General features: G+C 42.2%; 1 protein-coding gene across 3 annotated transcripts in view; it reads left to right on the top strand.

The window, feature by feature from the left end:
* The window catches only part of sppl2a (signal peptide peptidase like 2A), a 43457-nt gene extending 22657 nt beyond the window's left edge, over positions 1 to 20800 (top strand). Inside the window, exons 12-17 of one of the 3 annotated variants that reach the window (XM_080214454.1) lie at positions 91 to 147; positions 8872 to 8971; positions 9787 to 9864; positions 15780 to 15940; positions 17336 to 17369; positions 19984 to 20800. In XM_080214454.1, the coding sequence (XP_080070580.1) occupies positions 91 to 147; positions 8872 to 8971; positions 9787 to 9864; positions 15780 to 15940; positions 17336 to 17369; positions 19984 to 20012 (459 nt within the window). In that variant the 3' untranslated portion in view covers positions 20013 to 20800. The remainder of the gene's footprint in view (positions 1 to 90; positions 148 to 8871; positions 8972 to 9786; positions 9865 to 15779; positions 15941 to 17335; positions 17370 to 19983) is intronic. The other 2 variants (XM_080214453.1, XM_080214455.1) reach the window with 2 other exon arrangements.
* The last annotated feature ends 378 nt before the right edge of the window (positions 20801 to 21178 follow it).

Genomic DNA, 21178 nt, shown 5'->3' with positions numbered 1-21178 from the left:
AACACTAAGCCATGGGTTTAAAGATGATGCTTTACTAACAAACTGCACAAACACGTTCTCTCGCGTACTAAATGTTGGGTTTGATTCTAGAATACTGGAAACTACCTCATGGGACATGCAGTTGAACCATTGGCTCACGGTGAAAAAGTAAGAACTGTATTCGTAACTGTCAAAGTTAGAATTGTTATATTGGGATGGGTTAATCGTTTGTATTTTAATTATCATCTGTAGCCCTTCTCAGATTAAACCTCCTCTCTTCAGGCAGTTGTAAACGATGGTGTGTAATCGCACAATACCTGGTTGGCTGTGTCCTGTCTTTGAATTTCTGTTTGAGGATAACGGAAAAGAAAAATGCTTTCAGTCCATTGTTGTGCCCTGGGAATGTTTAGGCCAAGATTCTTGTTCAGCAGCTAAACTGAGCAGTGACCTAGATCTGATGTTTTTTTTAAATTGTGCATTGAGTGTGTTTTGGTTATAAAGTACTTTAACAATGAGTGCAGGAATGGGCGTGGTGGAGAATCATTTCCCTGCTGCAAAGATAACCAGAGGCCTGTCCCAGCTACCTGCTGCATATCTGCTGCAGAGAGTGAGTGGCAGGTTGCTGAGGCAGGCCTTTGGTTATCTGAATGAGTCGGAGATACTGGGTACTGGAGGTTCTTCACCTGCATGAGACAGCCTTTCCCCCTCAGTACTTGTGTTTCTTGAGTACTTTAAGCTTGGTGCTTTCTCCTTTTTATTATTCTGTCCACTCCCATTTCCAGCAGACTGCTCCTCATATAAAAGATTCGAGCTTAGGGTTCTGGCTAGTAGATAAGGTGAGCTGGCCCATTGTGCAGTTAGAATAAGCAGCACATTATTGCAATGCCCCTGAGAAAACACTTTCAGTTTTGAGTAACTATTTGCTTTCTGAAAGATAAGTATTGGGCACAAGGCCGTTTTCATTTTCAGTATGTTGTTCTGAAATGTATGCTATAATTCACAGTGATCTGTGATGCTTTTGGTTATAAAATGCTTGAAGAAGCGGGGAAACTCTAAAATGACATAGTTGAGAAGCCTTAAGTCTTTGGAAATGGATCAGAAATGTTGAAACGAATAGCAGTACTTTTTAATGAGTATTTGAAAAGGAAGAGAGTAAAAATGTGAGTGTTAGCCTCCAGAGTGTGAGAATAAAGAGTTAGTGGATTATAAAGAAATGGCAGGTGGGATGAACAAAAATTTTATTGCTGTCTTAATAGAAGATATGACAAACATTCTAGTAATAGCTGTAGATTAAGAGGTGGAAAAGAAAGAGGAATTTGGAGAAATGACAATCACTGGGAAAGTGGTGCTGAGTAAACTGGAGCTGTGGCTGATGGGTCTTTGGGTCCTGAAATCCTAGAGCCTTAAAAGAAGTGGCTAATAATGTAGTTAGAGGCATTGATAATTTTCTAAAATTCGCTAGATTCTGGAAAGTTCTATCAGACTGGAAAGTAGTAAATGCACCCTCTCTATTCAGGAAGGGAGGGAGGCAGAAAGCAGGGAACTATAGCCCGATTAGCTTGATGTCTGTCGTGGGAAAGGTGCTAGACTCGATCGTTAACTTGTGCCCAGCAGAAACATCAAGCAGGCAGAGTCGGCATGATTTTGTGAAAAAGGAATCCTGTTTAACCAATTAGTGGAGTTCTTTGAAGTATGTGGATAATGGGGAACTAAGAGACCTGCTGCAGTTGGGTTTCCAGAAGGCATGTGATAAAGTGCCACGTCAAATATTATTGCTGAAAATAAAAGCTCATGGTGTAAGGGGTAGCACATTCACACTGATGGAAGATTGGCTGACTGCCAGAAAACAAGAGTCTGCATAAATGAGTCTTTTTCTGATTGGCAGGATGTAACAAAGAGTGTCCCACAGGGTGCTTGGTCAGTGCTGGGGTCTCAATGTTTTATAATTTGTATTAATGGCTAAATTTGCAGATTTGAAGTTCACTTTGACAGGAAGAGCAAAAAACAGTATTAAACAGAACCACTGCAGATTTCTGAGGGGCGGAGGGATCGAGATGTTCTGGTGCGTGAGTCACAAAGTATGCAGGTTCAGCAAGTAATTAAGACTAATGGATTGGTATCCTTTATTGCAAGACGAATTTAGCATAAGTAAAGATGTTGTGCGTCAGTTCTGCAAGGCATGGGTGAGAGCACACCTCGAATGTTGCATGCAAATTTGGTCTCCATATTTAAGGAAGGCTGTAAGTGCAGTGGAGATGGTTCAGAGAAGGTTCACTAGATTGATACGTGGAAAAAGCAGGTTGACTAGGCTTGTTTAGAAGAGTGAGGAATAACTTGATTGAAGTATATAAGATCCTGAATGTTATTAACAGTGTGGATGTGCGAAGGAAGTTTTGTCTTGTGGGTGATTTCAGAACTAGGTAGCATTGTTTTAAAATTAGATCTTCAGGAAAAAACTCTATCTCTGTCCTAAAAGGGCGTTTGACTTTGGAACTTGGCCTCAATTGATGATGGAGGCGGGGTCATTGAATATTTTTACGGCAGTATTAGAAAGATCCTTCTTGAAAGGAAACCAAAGTTATCGGAATAGATGGGAATGTGGAACTCGAAACATAAACAATCAGTCATGATCTTATTGAATGGCGGAGCAGGCCAGAGGGGGGCCTGTTTCATAGATATTTTCATAATTGTCCGCATAAAGGCTTTAAACTCATGAGTGTGTTCATTATGCTTTACGAAGTTAAATAAAATGGAGTCCTGTGATAGTAGATCATAAATTATAGAGTAGGCCATTTGGCCCCTTGAGCCTGTTCTGCCAATCAATAAGATCACAGCTGATCTGATTGTGGCCTCAACTTCATTTATTACTTATTTCCCATAACCCTTAATTCCCTTGAACTGGGGCTAAGGGGATCACAGGATATGGAGGGAGGTGAGATCAGGATATTGAATTCGATGATCAGTTATGATCGAAATGAATAGAACAGGCTCGAAGGGCCAAATGGCCGCCACCTGCTTCTGTTTTCTACATTCCTGTGAATATAATTAATGACCCAGCTTCCACTGTTCTCTGGGGAACAGAAGGTCAGGGGGCATGGAGTTGGGGGTAGGGTGTTAGCGTGGATAGAGGATTGGCTGTCAAATAGGCAGAGAGTGGGGGTCAGTGGGTGCTATTCGGATTGGCGGTTGGTGACTAGTGGAGTGCCCCAGGGGTCAGTGCTGGGGCTTCAGCTACTTACCATTTATATAGATGATCTGGAGGAGGGAACCGAGTGTATGGTGTCGAAATTTGCTGATGACACCAAGATTGGTGGAACGGCAAATTGTGCGGAGGGTGTGGAGAGTCTGCAGAAGGATCTAGATAGGCTGGGCGAATGGGCCAGGAACTGGCAAATGGAATTTAATGTCGGCAAATGTGAGGTTGTCCACTTTGGTAGGAATAATGGTAGGAAGGACTATTACTTACATGGTGAAAAACTGCAGCATGCGACGGTGCAGAGGGACCTCGGGGTCCTTGTGCATGAGTCGCAAAAACCCAGCCTGCAGGTGCAGCAGGTGGTCAGGAAGGCGAATGGGATGCTGGCCTTCTTAGCGAGGGGGATTGAATATAAAAGTAGGGAGGTCTTGCTGCAGCTGTATAGGGCATTGGTGAGGCCGCAGCTGGAGTACTGTGTGCAGTTTTGGTCGCCGTACTTACGCATGGATATTTTGGCCTTGAAGGGAGTGCAGAGGAGGTTTACTAGGCTGATTCTGGAGTTGAGGGGGTTGAACTATGAGGAGAGGCTGAATAAACTAGGCTTGTACTCGTTAGAGTTTAGAAGAATGAGGGGAGATCTCATTGAGACGTATAAGATGTTGAATGGGATGGATAGGATAGAGGTGGAGAGGCTCTTCCCGCTCAGAAAGGACAGTAGGACTAGGGGGCACAGCCTCAAGATAAAGGGGGGGCGGTTTAGAACGGAGTTGAGGAGGAACTTCTTCACTCAAAGGGTGGTGAATCTCTGGAATTCTCTGCCCGTTGAAGTGGTGGAGGCTGCCTTGCTCAATATTTTTAAGACGCGGGTTGATAGGTTTTTGATAGGCAAAGGGATTAAGGGTTATGGGGAGAGGGCAGGAATGTGGAACTGAGCCACGACAGGTCAGCCATGATCTTATTGAATGGCGGGGCAGGCTCGAGGGGCTAGATGGCCTACTCCTGCCCCTATTTCTTATGTTCTTATGTTGGGAAGAGAATTTGAAACACTAGTTGGAAAAAGTTATTTTATTGGAGTCCAGCTTGTATTTCTGATGAGGTAGGGGAATGGGGCAGTTTATTTTCAGACCTATAAAATTATCAATCCATTTTCCAACCAAAATATAGTCAGCCTCGATTTCCCACATAGGTTTTAGCCTCTAACTGTGTCGAATTTCAATTCCAAGAAGGTTCACACGACACGTTCCCAGGAGTAAGGGGCTGCCTGATGAGGACAGGTTGAGCAAGTTGGCTCTACACTCTGAGAAGATTAAAGGTGATCATACTGAAACATGAGATCCTGAGGGAACTTGACAAGTTGGATGTGAGAGAACGTTTTCCCCTGTGGAGAGACTGAACGAGGTTAAGGCAGTTTATAAATAAGGGGTCTCGCGTTTAACATGGAGACAAGGAATTATTTCCCTGTAGTTTGTGAATCTTTGGAATTCTGTTTCCCAGAGTGTGTTGGAGGCAGCATCAGTGAATAGTTTTAAAACAGAGGTAGATAAATTCTTAAATCCGGAATGGGTGGAATGTAGAATTGAAGCCACAATCAGATCAGCCATGACCTTATTGAATGGCAGGACATGCTGGAGGCACTCCTAAACTTTGTATGCAACCTCCACCTGCAAAATGGCCCAGATTTAACGATAGTATTGATGGTGAAGCTAGTTCTGCTGGAGTTTATGGTCAGCAGCTTCTGAAGTTTGTGCAGTTTGTTTTTGTTTTTCAATTGACTTTTTTTTACACAACATTGCGGTTATCCGCGACCACAGCAAAATCTGCCTCTCCACTGCAATTCTGCCCAGCACAGCATCAGCCTCCTTGTCTGAACCAAGGGGAGCAGTCTGACTGTAAGTGTCTCTGTCAGCTTCACCACGAAGGCAAGCTAGACAGTCCCTAGCCAGACCTTTAGGTCTTGGTCAGGCTGTCTCGGGGCTAGCCTGGCGATGTAGACGTGGCAAGAACAATTTCTGGAAAAGGTAGTCAAGGTGCTCCCGTTTGTTACATACCAGTAGTGGTGTCGCCAAGCAACCAGCTCCTTTAACCACAGGATTTCAAAGACTGGCCTCCATTACGTGCAGCTTAGAACATAGAACATTACAGCGCAGAACAGGCCCTTCGGCCCACAATGTTGCGCCGACCAGTTACAAAACAATGACCCACTAACCTAAACCAATCCCTTTTCGTCCATAAACCTATCCACGGATCTCTTAAATGCCCCCAAACTAGGCGCATTTACAACTGCAGCAGGCAGGGCATTCCAATCCCTCACCACCCTCTGGGTAAAGAACCTACCCCTGACATCCGTCCTATAACTACCCCCCCTTAATTTAAAGCCATGCCCCCTCGTGCTAGATTTCTCCATCAGAGGAAAAAGGCTATCACTATCCACCCTATCTAAACCTCTAATCATCTTATATGTTTCAATAAGATCCCCTCCTAGCCGCCGCCTTTCCAGCGAAAACAACCCCAAATCCCTCAACCTCTCCTCATAGGACCTCCCCTCCATACCAGGCAACATCCTGGTAAACCTCCTCTGCACCCTCTCCAAAGCCTCCACATCCTTCCTGTAATGTGGGGACCAGAACTGCACACAGTACTCCAAGTGCGGCCGCACCAGAGTTGTGTACAGTTGCAACATAACGCTGCGACTCCTAACTTCAATCCCCCTACCAATAAACGCCAAGACACCGTATGCCTTCTTAACAACCCTATCCACTTGATTCCCAACTTTCAGGGATCTATGTACACATACACTTAGATCCCTCTGCTCATCCACACTATTCAAAGTCCTCCCGTTAGCCCTGTACTCGACACATCTGTTATTCCTACCAAAGTGAATTACCTCACACTTCTCCGCATTAAACTCCATCCGCCACCTCTCAGCCCAGCTCTGCAACCTGTCTAAGTCTCCCTGCAAACTATGACACCCTTCCTCGCTATCTACCACACCTCCGACTTTGGTGTCATCAGCAAATTTACTAATCCACCCAACTATACCCTCATCCAGATCATTAATAAAAATTACAAACAGCAGTGGCCCCAAAACAGATCCCTGAGGCACACCACTCGTAACCGAACTCCATGATGAATATTTACCATCAACCACCACCCTCTGTCTCCTATCCGCTAGCCAATTCCTGATCCAATTCCCTAGATCACCCCCAATCCCATACATCTGCATTTTCTGCAGAAGCCTACCATGGTGAACCTTATCAAACTCCTAACTAAAATCCATATACACCACGTCCACTGCCTTACCCCCATCCACCTCTTTGGTCACTTTCTCAAAAAACTCAATAACGTTAGTAAGGCACGACCTACCCGCCACAAAACCATGCTGACTATCTCCAATCAATTCATTACTCTCCAAATAACTATAAATCCTATCCCTAAGGAACATTCTTGCTTAGGAACATTCTTGCCTACCAATTCTGCGTGTTTTGGTATATGCACATCTTCCTTGAAGAGGAGCTCATAGATGCAATATGGTTATTCTTGGACATCAGCATCTTGAGCTCTTTTAATGAGACTAAAGTAGTTTAATCCAGAAATTGCTGTCTGGGATTCTTATTCTCCTGAGGTAGCGTTTACATGGTTGTAGCTGGTCGCTGCATTTAACAATGTATTAACATTTTCTGCTGGAAAACCTCCCTGGCTTTGGGAAATCTAACTTTACACTAGTGGAATGTCAAATTTTTTGTTATCGTATTTCTGACTCCATCTCCAGTCCGTGTGTATTTAAATCATTTATTTTCTGTTCAAAATGTTTAATTAGAAGTGAAAATTTAAGTGGGCTTTACACACAAACTGGGAAGTAAATTCTTGAATATAATTGGCTGCTTCTTCCGCTTGATGACAGCACTGTTGCTCGGTGCCTTGCCTAAATTCAACCTGATTTTTGAAAAGGGGAATTCCACCAGATCGCTGGTGGCAAGTTGCTTCCTGCTTCCAACTTTCATTTCTACAACGTTTTAATAACTTGGAATTGTTAAGAAAATTTTGCTCCCATCTTATCCATGTAATCAGCTATATATTTCTCTGACCTGGCCTGTTCTGATTGGACCAAACTATTTAGTGCAAAAGTGCTTTTTAGAACATAGAAAAACTACAGCACAAACAGGCCTTTCGGCTCACAAGTTGCACTGATCGTATCCCTACCTACTAGGCCTATCTATAACCCTCAATTCCATTAAATCCCATAGTCTGTGTTTGTGGTGGGAGGGGGCAGTGAGTCTTGTATCATGTGTTGTGACTAAACAAGTTGCAACTGTGAACTGAATGCTTGTTGTGTTCACTGTATAAACCATTATTGGGGCATGTGGTTTCCAGCTTCCTAGCTGAGAATGTCATGTATATGTACACAGATTACTTGTGTTGTCAGAATATGACTAACTAGGGCGGCACGAAGGCACAGTGGTTAGCACTGCTGCCTCACAGCACCAGGGATCTGGATGCGATTCCTCGCTTGGATCACTGTCTGTACGGAGTCTGCACATTCTCCCCGTATCTACATGGGTTTCCTTCCGGTGTTCTAGTTTCCTCCCCCAGTCAGAAAGACGTGCTGGTTAGGTGAATTGGCTATGCTGAATCCTCCCTCAATATACCCGAACAGGTGCCAGAGTTGGTGACTAGAGGATTTTCACAGTAACTTCATTGCAATGTTAATGTAAGCCTACTTGTGACTAATAAATAAACTGTAACTTTAAAATGGTGAGTTTTTTTAATCTTTAAAATCCAGTTCAGTGAAAGCTTAAGAATATTGAAGTATCACAGTTAGAAACTGGTTGATTTCCCACCCTCCCACCTGCCCTGAGAACTAACACCAAAGTATCCAGAGAGGAATACCTTGCCTTACAATCTGTTAAGTGGTGTGACCTGTTCTTCGGCAACCTCTGGTGGTTAAATACAAAATTACTCCCTGGCACTCGCTCTAAAATCCACACACAACAATTTATTTATCGAACTGCGAGCAAATTTACTAAACAGTCAACATGCCGCATAAATCCCTTCTAACTATTAACTATTCATGAATAAATAAAGATTCTAATGAAATGCTGTCCAGTAAAGATAATTCCCACTCATTAACGAAAAAAAAGGATTTAGTTGCTCTAAATTGCAAACAGGTTTTGTGTCTTCTGGGATATTCTGGGCCTCTCTGTTGATTCTTCTCTCTGGAACCTCCTCTTTGGTACCTTTGCTCTCTAGATGGTGCTTTGACCTAAGAGCTGTGAGCTGTTATCTCTGGCAGTTGCTCTCTCCTTTCATCCCCCCCCCCCCCCCCCCCCCCAAGTTGCCAAAATCATCAGATTTAAATTTAATAGATTCTTGGTATCTAAGTGCCTAATTCAAATTGATTGGCTGAACTCAAAAAAAAATCAAAAGCCTGTTGCCTTGGTTATGTTGCTGCTTGGCTTTTCAGTACAAATGTTTCATTTTGGGCACTTTGTGTACTTACATTTTTTTTAACTCTCAAAGCACAGAAAAGGCACCATGCAATGCTTTTCCCACAGAGCATTTACAGTCTTACAAACATCAAACTACAATTAATCTACTCAACTTCACAGCACAGTTCACATTTCAATCCCTACGCTTGTTGGTTTAAGAACAGTAAATTAACCCTTGTACTCCACTGATCACAGTTATGTTTCTTATAGTTGCCTGTGGTTATCAGAGTGCCGAGATTGTTGAAGTCTGTCGCGACCTTATGTGGAATGCCGTTTTCTTTGCTGGGATTTGGGGATATTATTGTGCCGGGTGAGTGAAAATATTTCTGCATCTCTCCATCCCTAGAATGACTTGGTGATAACTGGGGATATTACAAACCTGCAGCTTGTCATCATTGCAGGCTATCCCCTATTTGTTAGTTCACCTGTACAATATGGAACTTAGAGCCACCAATATTTAAATTTTTAATTCCATCTGCTGTACAGGTCCAAGGTGAATATTGCAAGTTTAATCACATGACTGTTATTGTAAATTTAATTCTAAGTATGTTATGAGTTTAAATATGTATTTTGGTAATTAAAGGAAAAAAATCAGCTTTGAACATTTTGGCATTGTGATTATGATATTCATCAAGAGGAGGACAGAATGGACAAGTTTAAACATGTTAATTTAGGATGTTTTTGAAGGCAGGGAAGGGATTGGAGGGTTTCAGATCTGGTGGCAGCTGGTTGAATAATTAGGTGCCAAATGGGAAATGATCAAAGTTAAAGGAAGATGGAGGCCATGCTTAGATTTTGCTTGTATAGTGGGCAGATCCACCCTCTGGAGCAGAGCTATACAGGAGTTTGAGATGTACTGTTAACAGGTAAAGGTTTGGGATGCAGTTTGGTAATTGCTGAAATTTAAGTTTCAGGTTAATGGTCTAAGTTGAAGTAGAGATAAAGTTTCAGGTCAGATATATCGATATGGGTTAAACAGAAAAGTTTCAGTATTGTTAAAGCTGTAGATTCAACATTCTGCGCGGTGTTAACTTCAGAGAACCGATTGTCGAAGAGAAATTTTGTATTTTATAATCTACATGATAATTCTTGCTCCAGTTTTGACGGTGCTGTGTTCTCTTACAGGATTATTGATTGCTTATTGCCGAAGATTTGATTTGCAGACAAATACCTCCCAAATCTATTTCATTTTGAGCACTATAGGTAAAAATATTTGCAAAACAAACTCAATACTGAAGACATAGTTTTGATTCAATCCATGCTCATGAACAATAACAGACTCAGTAAATTGCAGTGAATTAATTTTTCAAAGTCTTGTCTGAAACGTGTATGGTCCGATGGCCCTGTTTGTTCTTTTGAACAGAATCTTTATTGTTGCTGATCTAATCTAGATCTGGATAGTTGGATCAGAGTCAGAAAAAAAATGCTTTGACCCCTCAAATATTTTAGCTTTACGTATAATTAAGTAATAATTACTGGATTACTACTTGAGCCACAAACAAATTGACAGAGGGTAAATAAGATCAGAGAGTTGAATTTGTGGCTAAATTTGGTGTGGGGAAAAATTGATTCATGGAACAATGGCACCAGGACTGGGGAAGGAGGGGGCTGTACGCCTGGGACAGCTTTCACCTGAATCACACAAGCGTTGATGCCCTGGCAGGTCATAAAACGAGGGCTTTAAAATAAATAATGGAGGAGAGTGTGTGCATGAAGGGAGTGTTAGAAAGAGAAAGGACTGGCCAAAAGTACAACTTACCAATGTGAATGATGAAGAGATAGTTCACAAACATAAATATGCACCAACAAATAAGGTCAGAGAAAGCAAAAATCATCAAATGACAGCATTAAAGGCTCTTTATCTAGATGCATGTGATGTTCTTAGCAAGTTGGATGAATTGATAGCCCAAATTGAAGTGGGTGAGTATATGTTGGCCTTTAGTGAGGCATGGCTGGAACTCTAGAATATTCAAAGGTATTTAGTATTTCAGAAGGACAGGAATAAAGGGAAAGGTGGGGTAGCTCTTTTAATCAAGGATGAGATGGTGCAGTCATGATAAATGATTTTGGCTTGGACGATCAAAAGGTAAAATCAGCTTAGGGTAGACGTAAATAGCAATGTAAATAACTCAGTGGTGAGAGCAGTCTATAAGCTGCTTAACGATTCCTGCTTTGTAGGATAGAGTATAACGCAGGCTGTAATGGGAGCTTGTAAGAAAGGTATTGCAATAATTGTGGGAGATTTTAATCTTCGTTGAATCAAATTGGCACATGAAGCCTGGAGGATGAGTTCAGTGTATTCAGAACAGTTTCTTGGAACAATACATTCTGGAACCAACCAGGAACAGGCTATTTGAGATTTGGTAAATTATAATGAAATATGATTTATTCGTGATCTCATTATAAAGCATTCTGTAGGTAAGAGTGATCATATGATAAAATTTCGCATACAGTTTGAGGGTGAGCAGTTTGAGTCTGAAACTAGTTCTTGCCTTGCAAATTATCTTTAAGTTTCTGAAAACGGCATTGGCTAAATTAGAATGCAAAATAGGCTAAAAGATAGAACTGTCGTGAAGTAGCAAGAAGCTTTAAGATCATAATCCAATTAATTGTATATATCATTGTTAACCGATATCTTGAAAAGAAATATAAAAATGGACTGCGAAAGCTTAAAAAAAAAATGTAATGAGAAAAGAGTAGCAATAGTGTGTTGGTTCATTAGAGGGTGCAACTGGGGGATAAATAATAGGAAATGGCAGAGACTTTAAACAAATATTTGATGTCCTCACAGTAAAAGAAGAATCACGCAAATAATAGAAAAGCAGATAGCGAAAGGGAAGAAGGAACTTGGAATAATCGCAGAGGAAAAATTAAAAGATAATTAATGGGTTTAAAAACTGACAATTCCCTTGGAGCTGATAGCTGTATACTGGGGTGTTAAAAACAGGTGGCTGCAGTGATGTAATCTTTCAAACATAAGAACATAAGAAATAGGGGCAGGAGTAGGCCATCCAGCCCCTCGAGCCTGCCCTGCCATTCAATAAGATCATGGCTGATTTGAAGTGGCTCAGTTCCACTTTCCCGCTTTCTCCCCATAATCCTTAATCCCCTTGCCTACCAAAAACCTATCTACCCGCGTCTTAAATATATTTAGCGAGGTAGCCTCCACCACTTCAACGGGCAGAGAATTCCAGAGATTCACCACCCTTTGAGTGAAGAGGTTCTTCAACTCTGTTCTAAACTCCATCCCCCCACCCCTTATCTTGAGGCTGTGCCTTCTAGTCCTGCTGTCCTTTCTGAGCGGGAAGAACCTCTCCACCTCTACCCTATCCATCCCTTTCATCATCTTATACGTCTCAATGAGATCCCCCCTCGTCCTTCTAAACTCTAACGAGTACAAGCCCAGTCTATTCAGCCTCTCCTCATAGCTCAACCCCCTCAACTCCGGTATCAGCCTAGTGAACCTCCTCTGCACTCCCTCCAAGGCCAAAATATCCTTGCACAAGTGCAGCGACCAAAACTGCACACAGTACTCTAGCTGTGGCCTCACCAGTGCCCTGTACAGTTGCAGCAAGACCTCCCTACTTTTATATTCAATCCCCCTCGCTATGAAGGCCAGCATCCCATTTGCCTTCCTGACCACCTGCTGCACCTGTCGGCTGGGTTTTTGCAACTCATGCACAAGGACCCCCAGGTCCCTCTGCACAGTAGCATGCTGCAGCTTTTCGCCCTGTAAGTAGTAGTCCTTCCTACTATTATTCCTACCAAAGTGGATAACCTCACACTTGCCAACGTTGTATTCCATCTGCCAGGTCCTCGCCCACTCGCTCAGCCTATCTAGATCCCTCTGCAGACTTTCCACACCCTCCGCACAATTTGCTGTACCACTTATCTTTGTGTCATCGGCAAATTTCGACACCTTACACTCGGCTCCCTCCTCCAGATCATCTATATAAATGATAAATAGCTGAGGTCCCAGCACCGATCCCTGGGGCACTCCACTAGTCACCAACCGCCAATCCAAATAGCACCCATTGACACCCACTCTCTGCCTCATATTTGACAGCCAATCCCCTATCCACGCTAACACCTTACTCCCAACTCCATGCCCCCTAACCTTCTGTAACAACCTTTTGTGCGGCACCTCATGAAACGCCTTCTGAAAATCGAGAAGCACCACATCCCCCGGTTCCCCTCTCTCCACCATACTAGACACATCCTCATAGAATTCCAATAAATTTGTCAGTCACGACTTTTTCAAACTGCCCTTGATTCTGAAAAGCCGTGTATGTAACATCACTATACAATAAAGGAAGGCGACGGAAAGCAGGAATTTATAAGCCAGTTTGTTTTAACATCTGTAATTGGGGAAATGCTAGAATCCATTATTAAGGAAGTAATATCAGGACATTTAAAAAATCAGAAAACAATCAGGCAGAGTCAACGTGGTTTTGTGAAAGAGAAATTGTGTTGTGATAAATTTACTAAGAGTTCAGTGAGGGTGTAACATGGAGGATGGATAAAAGGGAAATCAGTAGATATACTTTGTTTGAATTTTCAAAAAGCATTTGATAAGCAGCCACAAAAAATAATACTGCACAAGATAAGAGTGTGTGGTGTTGGGTGTGATATATTAGCATAAATAGAGGATTGGCTAACCGGGAAGTAAATTGGGATAAATGGGTCATTATCAGGTTGACAATCTGTAAAGAGATGGAATTGCTGCAGGATTCAGCACTGGGGCCTCAACTATTTACAATGTATATGAATGACCGGTGTGAAAGCACAGACTGTTCGGTAGCCAAATTCACTGATGATATAAAGATTGGTAAGAAAGCAAGTTGTGAGGAGGCTACAAAGAGTCTGCAAACCTCAGAGAGGTGAGTGAGGAAAATATTTACAGATGGACAATAATGTGGGAAAATGTGAGTTTCCCATTTTGGCAGGAAGAAAATAAAAGCAAAATATATAAATAGTGTTTTATGGGCGAGGGAGTGGCAAGGTTGGACTCTGAATGTTTACTGTTTTTCTGTAAGCAGAGGTATTTTAATTTTTAAGAGGCTGTGGCATGTTTCCCCAAACTCTGAGGTCAATTTGGAAAATGACTCGCAGCAACACTCATTGGTGTTAAATCAGAAATATAATTTATTCACAGAGTACATCCCATGGAATGGTTGTAACTTCATAGATGCAGCAGGTAGGAAAGGGAAGGAGGTTTTAACAGCCCTGAATAACTTAAAAGGAAAACCACCACAGATGTGGATATCAGTTCACGTTACTTGCCAGGCTGCAGTGAGCGAGTTGAAATAGAATTGCAGAATTCCTTTTAAAGTTGTTGATCTTGTAGCAAGATGGTAGACAGAGACTTGGTCTGCTCAGCAGACAGTGGTAGGAATCTTGCAGAGATACAAGGTCTGAGGAGGCTAAGGCTTGATTTAGACTGTCGGTCAGTCTGGAATACTGCTTTGATGTTTGCAGGCTGTAGATAAACGGCAAGTTCAGTTGCAATTTCAAACTTTCTGAAGGTGGAGTTTGTGTCAAATGACATTGGTTGTTAATGAGCCAGGCTCACAAGGTGTTTCTGTGCCTCCTCACCTTGGGATGTAAATGGTGTTCTCTTGGTGCTTCTGCTGGTATAACAGGTTTTGCGGTTTCCCCTTGCTATAGAACCAGGCTGTGAAGACGGATCATCTGCTGGTCCCTGGATTTGGTCATTTGTAATGTGTCCTTACAATGAGTGGTGAGAGATTCCACAATCGTGAGGGTTGATACTTACATAAATTGTAGCAAATTGTTTTTGATAAGAGAGGGGATTAAGGGTTATGGGGAGAGGGCGGGAAAGTGGAACTGAGCAGCGACAGATCAGCCATGATCTTATTGAATGGCGGGGCAGGCTCGAAGGGCTAGATGGCCTACTCCTGCTCCTATTTCTTATGTTCTTATGTTCTTAAATTGTGAATGTGACCTGAGGCAGCTAGCTTTTGTTCCAGCAAAGTCCACTTTTTAAATTAAAAAAAAAAGTTGATTTGTTTGGTCTGTCGTGTCTTTATGACAAAAAAGATGACAATGTTGTATCCTGAGTAAGTGAATCACTGTCAGTATGTACGTGCAGCAAGCAATTAGGAATGTTGATCCTTAGCGCAAACGGGATGGGGTATAACATTAAAGAATTCTTGCTACAACCGTAGTAGACGTTTGTGAGACTGCACTGGAGCACTGTGTACAGTTTTTGTCTCTTGGTTAAGGAGGAATGTACTTGTATTGAAAGCAATTCAGAGGAGGTTCAGTCGGCTGATTCCTGGGATATAAGGAAACGTTAGAAAGTTCCTGGATCTGCACGTTAATTGCTGTAATTAATGTGCTATAGTCAGGTACCGGAAGGTGGGATTAGAAAGGGCACCTGGGTATCCTTGGGCTGGCATGGACAATATGGGCTGAATAGCCTCCTTCTGTGCTGTAACTTTTCTATGGTTGGGCACATACTCATTGGAGTTCAGGAGGATGAGGCGATTGTATTGAAGCATGCAAGATGAGGGGATTTAACAGGGTAGATTCTGAAAAAATGCTTTCTTCTAAAACTATGGGGCACTGTTTAAAATTTAATCTGTCATTTCAGACAATTTAGCAGGAATTTCTTCTGAGGGTTTTCAATCTGTGAAATTCTCACTGAGAGCAGTGGAGGTTGCCATTAGACATAAACAAGGCTGAGCTAATCAACAGGAGATTTGGGGGGGGTGCGTTATGGGGATGGACAGGAGTGTGGAGTTAAGGCCAAGTTCCGACCAGTCATCTTATTGAATGACAATAGGTTCGACGGAAATAATGGCAATTGCTGCTTCTATTATGATCTTATAACTTGTGGCATCTTGCTGAGTATGAATGTTTAATTTCAAATGTATTTTAAACTGTAATGAGATGAAAGGCAAGCTGATCAAGATGATATCTGCAGAGCCAACTGCTGTCAAATTCTCAATTGCCTTCAGTGCTGCGAGTATTCTGATGACCATTAACTTGAGCATGTTTGGTGCTTCCAGGATAGGGGAGAGGAGGGGGGCTTTTGGATATGTCATTGATAGAATATTAAAAGTGTGACAATGCTTCATTTTGTTGTTTTCTAGCTTATGCAGTTGGCATGATTTTGACATTTATTGCTCTGATCCTGACGAAGATGGCACAACCTGCTTTGCTCTACCTGGTGCCGTGTACACTCATCACCTGTTCTGTGCTCGCCTGGAGCCGGAGGGAAATGAAAATGTTTTGGGTAGGAAATGGTTATGAGGTTAGCAGAATTCTTTAATTCTTTCTATACATTATTGTATAGAATATAATTAAACTTCTATCACAAAATACAACTGTGTGTATGTGCTAACTGCAGTCCCCCCTCTCATTGTTTCATTTTCCAAATTGTTATATAAACACATTGTGCTTTTGCCCTGTGAGGTTTTTTGTGTATTCTTGTGTGACTAGGCACCTGTCTTCACTTGAGAGGATTTGATCTTTGCAGGCCTCCCAAGTTTCTTCAATGGCAACCAATTTTGTCAGGTTAATGCGAGGGACATGTATGTGGTCCTGTTGTTGCTAAGGGGAGATGGTGGCAAAATGGTGAAGTTGCTGGATTAACAATCAAGAGGCCAGTGATCTAGGTGCTTAGGTTCAAATAGTTAACACAGTTCGTAATTCCAAATGTAATCTTGGTAATGATCATTGAATCTCTACAGTGCAGAAGGAGGCCATTCAGCCCATCGAGTCTGCACTGACCACAGTCCAACCCAGGCTGTATTCCCATAACCCCATGCATTTGCCATAGCTAGTCCCCTTGACACTAAGGGGCAATTTAGCATGGCCAATCCACCTAACCCGCACATCTTTGGACTGTGGGAGGAAACCAGAGCACCCGAGGGAACCCACGCAAACACGGGGAGGATGTGCAAACTTGACGCACAGTGACCCAAGCTGGGAGTCGAACCCGGGTCCCTGGCACTGTGAGGAGGCAGTGCTAACCACTGTGCCACCGTGCTGCCTGTTGACTGAAACTATAATTGTTTTTTTGTAAAAGCTTATCTGGATCACTAACAAACAAAATGTGTCCTTTCCTGGTCAGGTTTATATGTGACTCCAGACCCACAGCAATGTGGTTAACCCTTAACTGCCCTCTAAAGTGGCCCAGCAAGCCACTCAGTTGTTCCAAACCACTACTGAAAAGTCAAAAAAGAACAGCAGCTTGCTTGATTCCAGAAAGTGGCTCACTTTCCCTGGGGGTATGCCAGCAGCCATGAAAGATGATAAAACTTTGAATCCAGTTTAGACTGCGGTGAAAAGTTATCTTATTCTACGTGGAAGAGATTTATTTATCAATCACTGGCTACTTCCGAGATTGCGTAAGTGTACAGCTTATGCAGTTGTAATCTTGTTACCCATAAAAGGAAGGCTGTCAACTCTCTTTGTGTAGTAGAAGGGGGGATTACCTTTGTGTGTCGGTGCTATTCATTTTGAATATATAATTGTTAAATGCAAAGCCCTGTTTCCAACTGATGTGAAGTTAAGTGGGCTCACTGCATTCAGAAATATATTTGCATTTGAGTCAGTGTCTTGAAGTTAAACTTTGATGAGCATCACGGTCAGGAAATGGTGCTAGTGTGAGAGTCTAATAATCTAATGCAACTGATCTCTCTAGGTTTTGGATACCCCCAGTGAACCTTTATTACAAGGTGTGGTATACTATTAAAGTTTATCAGTATTACACTATTGGCTTTAACAATGTGCAGGCATTTGCAATCTGATTCTCTAAACTTTTTGCCGAATATCTTGCTGCTATTTCTTCCTCCTGGTGAAAGTTAACTATCACAGATTCCATTAAAACTAATAAATTGCATTGTCGTTTTATACTTTGGCAAATTGGAACTAGAATTTAACACTTCAGTTGTTTGCTTGGACTGTGGTAACTGATTCCATTTCTGATCTCCTGCTGTGTGTAAGATGTGGTTCTTGGTGGTGAAGGGAGCTGGAGGAATCAGTGCAAGTTAATAAACAGGGTGATGGTAATCATTCAATTCATCTGCAGCAAATTACTAACGAAAGCATTCAGCGTGTGGAACAGTAAAGCTGCGGATTCTTGCCTGAGGAAAATGACTTGGCAATGGACATGCAGAAAAGCGAATACTTCTGGGTGACCTGGCGATTCTAGGAGAGTGAATAATTAGTGTTTTGAGGTGGTGATTAAATTGGGTGGTCTTAGTAGGAAAGCGGGTGAATTGCCATGGATAAAATCTTCATGTCTGTAATCCCACATCATCGTGGCAGGATCAGTAACATTCCCTGCAGATGATTCATGCCAGTTCAGGACAATAGCATAGAGGAGCTTTATTGGATAAACGTACTGCCTGACCTGCTGAACTTTGCTCATTGACTGTAATCTTGTGTTTGAGATGACAAGATAAGTTAATTCCAGAGGAAGGTAGTGGATTTCGTTTCACATTCTTTCATTTTGTTTTAGCTATTTTTCTTTCTGGAGTGTGACACTTTGTTCACGTTGACTAGCACTGTGGCAGTCACCTGATCAAAACTGGACAAGCTGCATGTGGTTTTGTGAGCAGAGGGTTCTACTTGCTTTATCCTTTCTACAAACAAACTTTAATCCCAGCCGTCTCTGGAATTGGAGAGAAGCTTGGTTTTAGCTTTTGTAGACAAAAGGCAGGGAATTATAGGCCGGTTAGCTTAACGTCCATAGTTGGAAAAATGCTAGAATCCATCACAAAGAAGAAATAGCAACACCTAGAAAAGAACAGTTTGATCAAGCAGACGCAGCACAGATTCGTGAAGGGGAAGTCATGTCTAACAAATTTAACAGATTTCTATGAAGATGTGACTACTGCGGTAGACAGAGGGGAGCTGGTGGATGTGGTGTTTTTAGATTTCCAGAAAGCTTTTGATAAGGTGCCTCACAAAAGGTTGCTGCAGAAGGTTAGGGTACACGGAGTTGGGGGTAAAGTGTTAGCGTGGATAGAGGATTGGTTGTCTAATAGGAAGCAGAGAGTTGGAATCAGTGGGTGCTTTTCTGGTTGGCAGTTGGTGACTAGTGGAGTGCCGCAGGGATCGGTGTTGGGGCCTCAACTGTTTACAATTTACATAGACGATCTGGAGGAGGGGGCTGAGTGTAGGGTAACAAAATTTGCTGATGACACGAAGATGAGTGGAAAAGCGAATCGCGTGGAGGGCGCAGAAAGTCTGCAGAGAGATCTGGATAGGCTGAGTGAGTGGGCAAGGACCTGGCAGATGGAGTATAGTGGTAGCAAATGTGAGGTTATCCACTTTGGTAGAAATAATAGTAGAAGGGATTATTATTTAAAGGGTGAAAAGCTGCAGCACGCTACTGTGCAGAGACACCTGGGGGTCCTTGTGCACAAATCGCAAAAACTCAGTCTGCAGGTGCAGCAGGTGATCAAGAAGGCGAATGGAATGTTGGCCTTTATAGCGAGGGGGATAGAATATAAAAGCAGGGAGGTCTTGCTGCAACTGGTCAGGGCACTGGTGAGGCCGCAACTGGAGTAGTGTGTGCAGTCTTGGCCCCCTTATTTATGATAGGGTATATTGGCCTTGGAGGGAGTACAGAGAAGGTTCACCAGGCTGACAATGGAGATGAGGGGGTTAGCTTATGAAGAGAGATTGAATAGACTGGGCCTGTACTTGTTAGAGTTTAGAAGACTGAGGGGGACCTCATAGAGACTTACAAGATAATGAAGGAGCTAGATAGCCTAGAGGTAGAGATTCTTTCTGCTTAGAAAGGAAAACAGAACTTGAGGGCACAGCCTCAAAATAAGAGGGTGGGGGGCAGTTTAGAACGGAGTTGAGGAGGCACTTCTTCACTCAAAGGGTGGTGAATCTCTGGAATTCTCTGCCCATTGAAGTGGTGGAGGCTACCTTGTTGAATATATTTAAGTCACAGGTAGATAGATTTCTGATAGACAAGGGAATTAAGGTTATGGGGAGAAAGCGGGAAAGTGGAACTGATCCACTTCAGATCAGCCATGATCTTACTGAATAGCGGGGCAGGCTCGAAGGGCTAGATGGCTGCCTCCTGCTCCTATTTCTTATGTTCTTATGTAAATCACATCCCTTCAGTGAGGAAGAGAATTTGACAAAATATTTCTATTTCCAGGTCCAAGTAGTAATCTGTTTCCAACATTCTGTTCCATGTTTACCCAGAGCTGATTGCTGTTCTGAAATTTATTTCCATTTTGAATCTTGTGAAAGATCTGAAAGGCATTGGTATTTTTGCGGTTGTGGCAGAAGATAATTCAATGGCTTTTTTTCTCCCCTCCTCAGATCATGAATCAAGCAGATACAACAAGTGAGGAAACGGTTGAGACTGTCACTGAACCAGTGTCTGAATATTCCTAAATGATGCCAGTTGCTTTATGACTTTCTAGTTTTCTACATGCATTTTATTACCAAACAATTATAAAAATGTCCTAAAACCAGCATCTGTTAGCTGACAAGCTAATGGTTTGTGCTGCCATTAGTTCTGAAAAGCACAACACTTTCTGCACTTGAACACTTTTGTAATGACGGAATTAATTCTCAAAAGTTTTCTGGATCTCAGAATTGATCATACACTTTTACTGCTTTAATAACCTTACTAAATTTACTCTAGAATGTCCAAATCATAGTTCATGTCTAAAATATCTGGTCAAACCTTTCTGGGTGTTGATGGCCTGGAAAATCCTAATGGAACCAAGTGCCTTATAAACCATCCAGAGACTGAAAGCTGTGTCGCTTTTAAAGCTGTCTGAAAAGGAACCCAGGCTAAATGAACTTTGTTTATTCTTCATTCCTCAAATTCTGCAAGTTTGCAGTGGCAGAGAAAAAAAATCAACCTTTGCTTCAGCTTTACACCTGCCAGACAGGTTTGACCCTTTTCAGCAGTTAGTTTGTGTGTATTGAAGGGTGAAAGCTATGATGCAGTGCCTTGTAATGTGTGATTTGTAGTTAATTTTGATTATTCAAGTACATTCTGTGGAACAGAGTGTGCTAATGTTTATAAAAGAATTGTGAACTTCTATGCACTTGCTGCACAAGATGCAAGTGGAAAAGATGTAACTTTGCCAAAAATGACTTTGTTTTATTAAAGACATTTAGAAACAATTCTGATTTGATTAATTTGTCCTAACTGAGAATATTGTCAGCATTTCATTGGTCTTTAGGGGACTGCTGCAGCCACTATTATAATTCTCCCCAGTTTCACACAGGATCCTTGGGTGTTCTAGTTTCCTGTTCCTGCAAACCAGTGATTGTTTGGGTTTATTTTAAAAGTCTTTCAAAGTCTGCTGCTGATTTGGGTGAAGATGGGAGAAATTGTAGTTGTAAGGACAGCATGGTGTCACAGTGATTTGCACAGCTGCCTCGCAACGTCAGGGTCCCAGCTTCAATAAAACAACAACCAAATGTAATCGCCACACCAATATTTAATAAATAACAACTCCCTCGCAGTAAGAATGGAACCAATTATGAGTCATCTGTA

Source organism: Carcharhinus amblyrhynchos, chromosome 28, assembly GCF_965287045.1.
Source record: "Carcharhinus amblyrhynchos chromosome 28, sCarAmb.v2.hapA, whole genome shotgun sequence".
In the NCBI taxonomy this organism is placed as follows: domain Eukaryota; kingdom Metazoa; phylum Chordata; class Chondrichthyes; order Carcharhiniformes; family Carcharhinidae; genus Carcharhinus; species Carcharhinus amblyrhynchos.
This window is presented reverse-complemented; position numbering and strand designations above follow the sequence as displayed.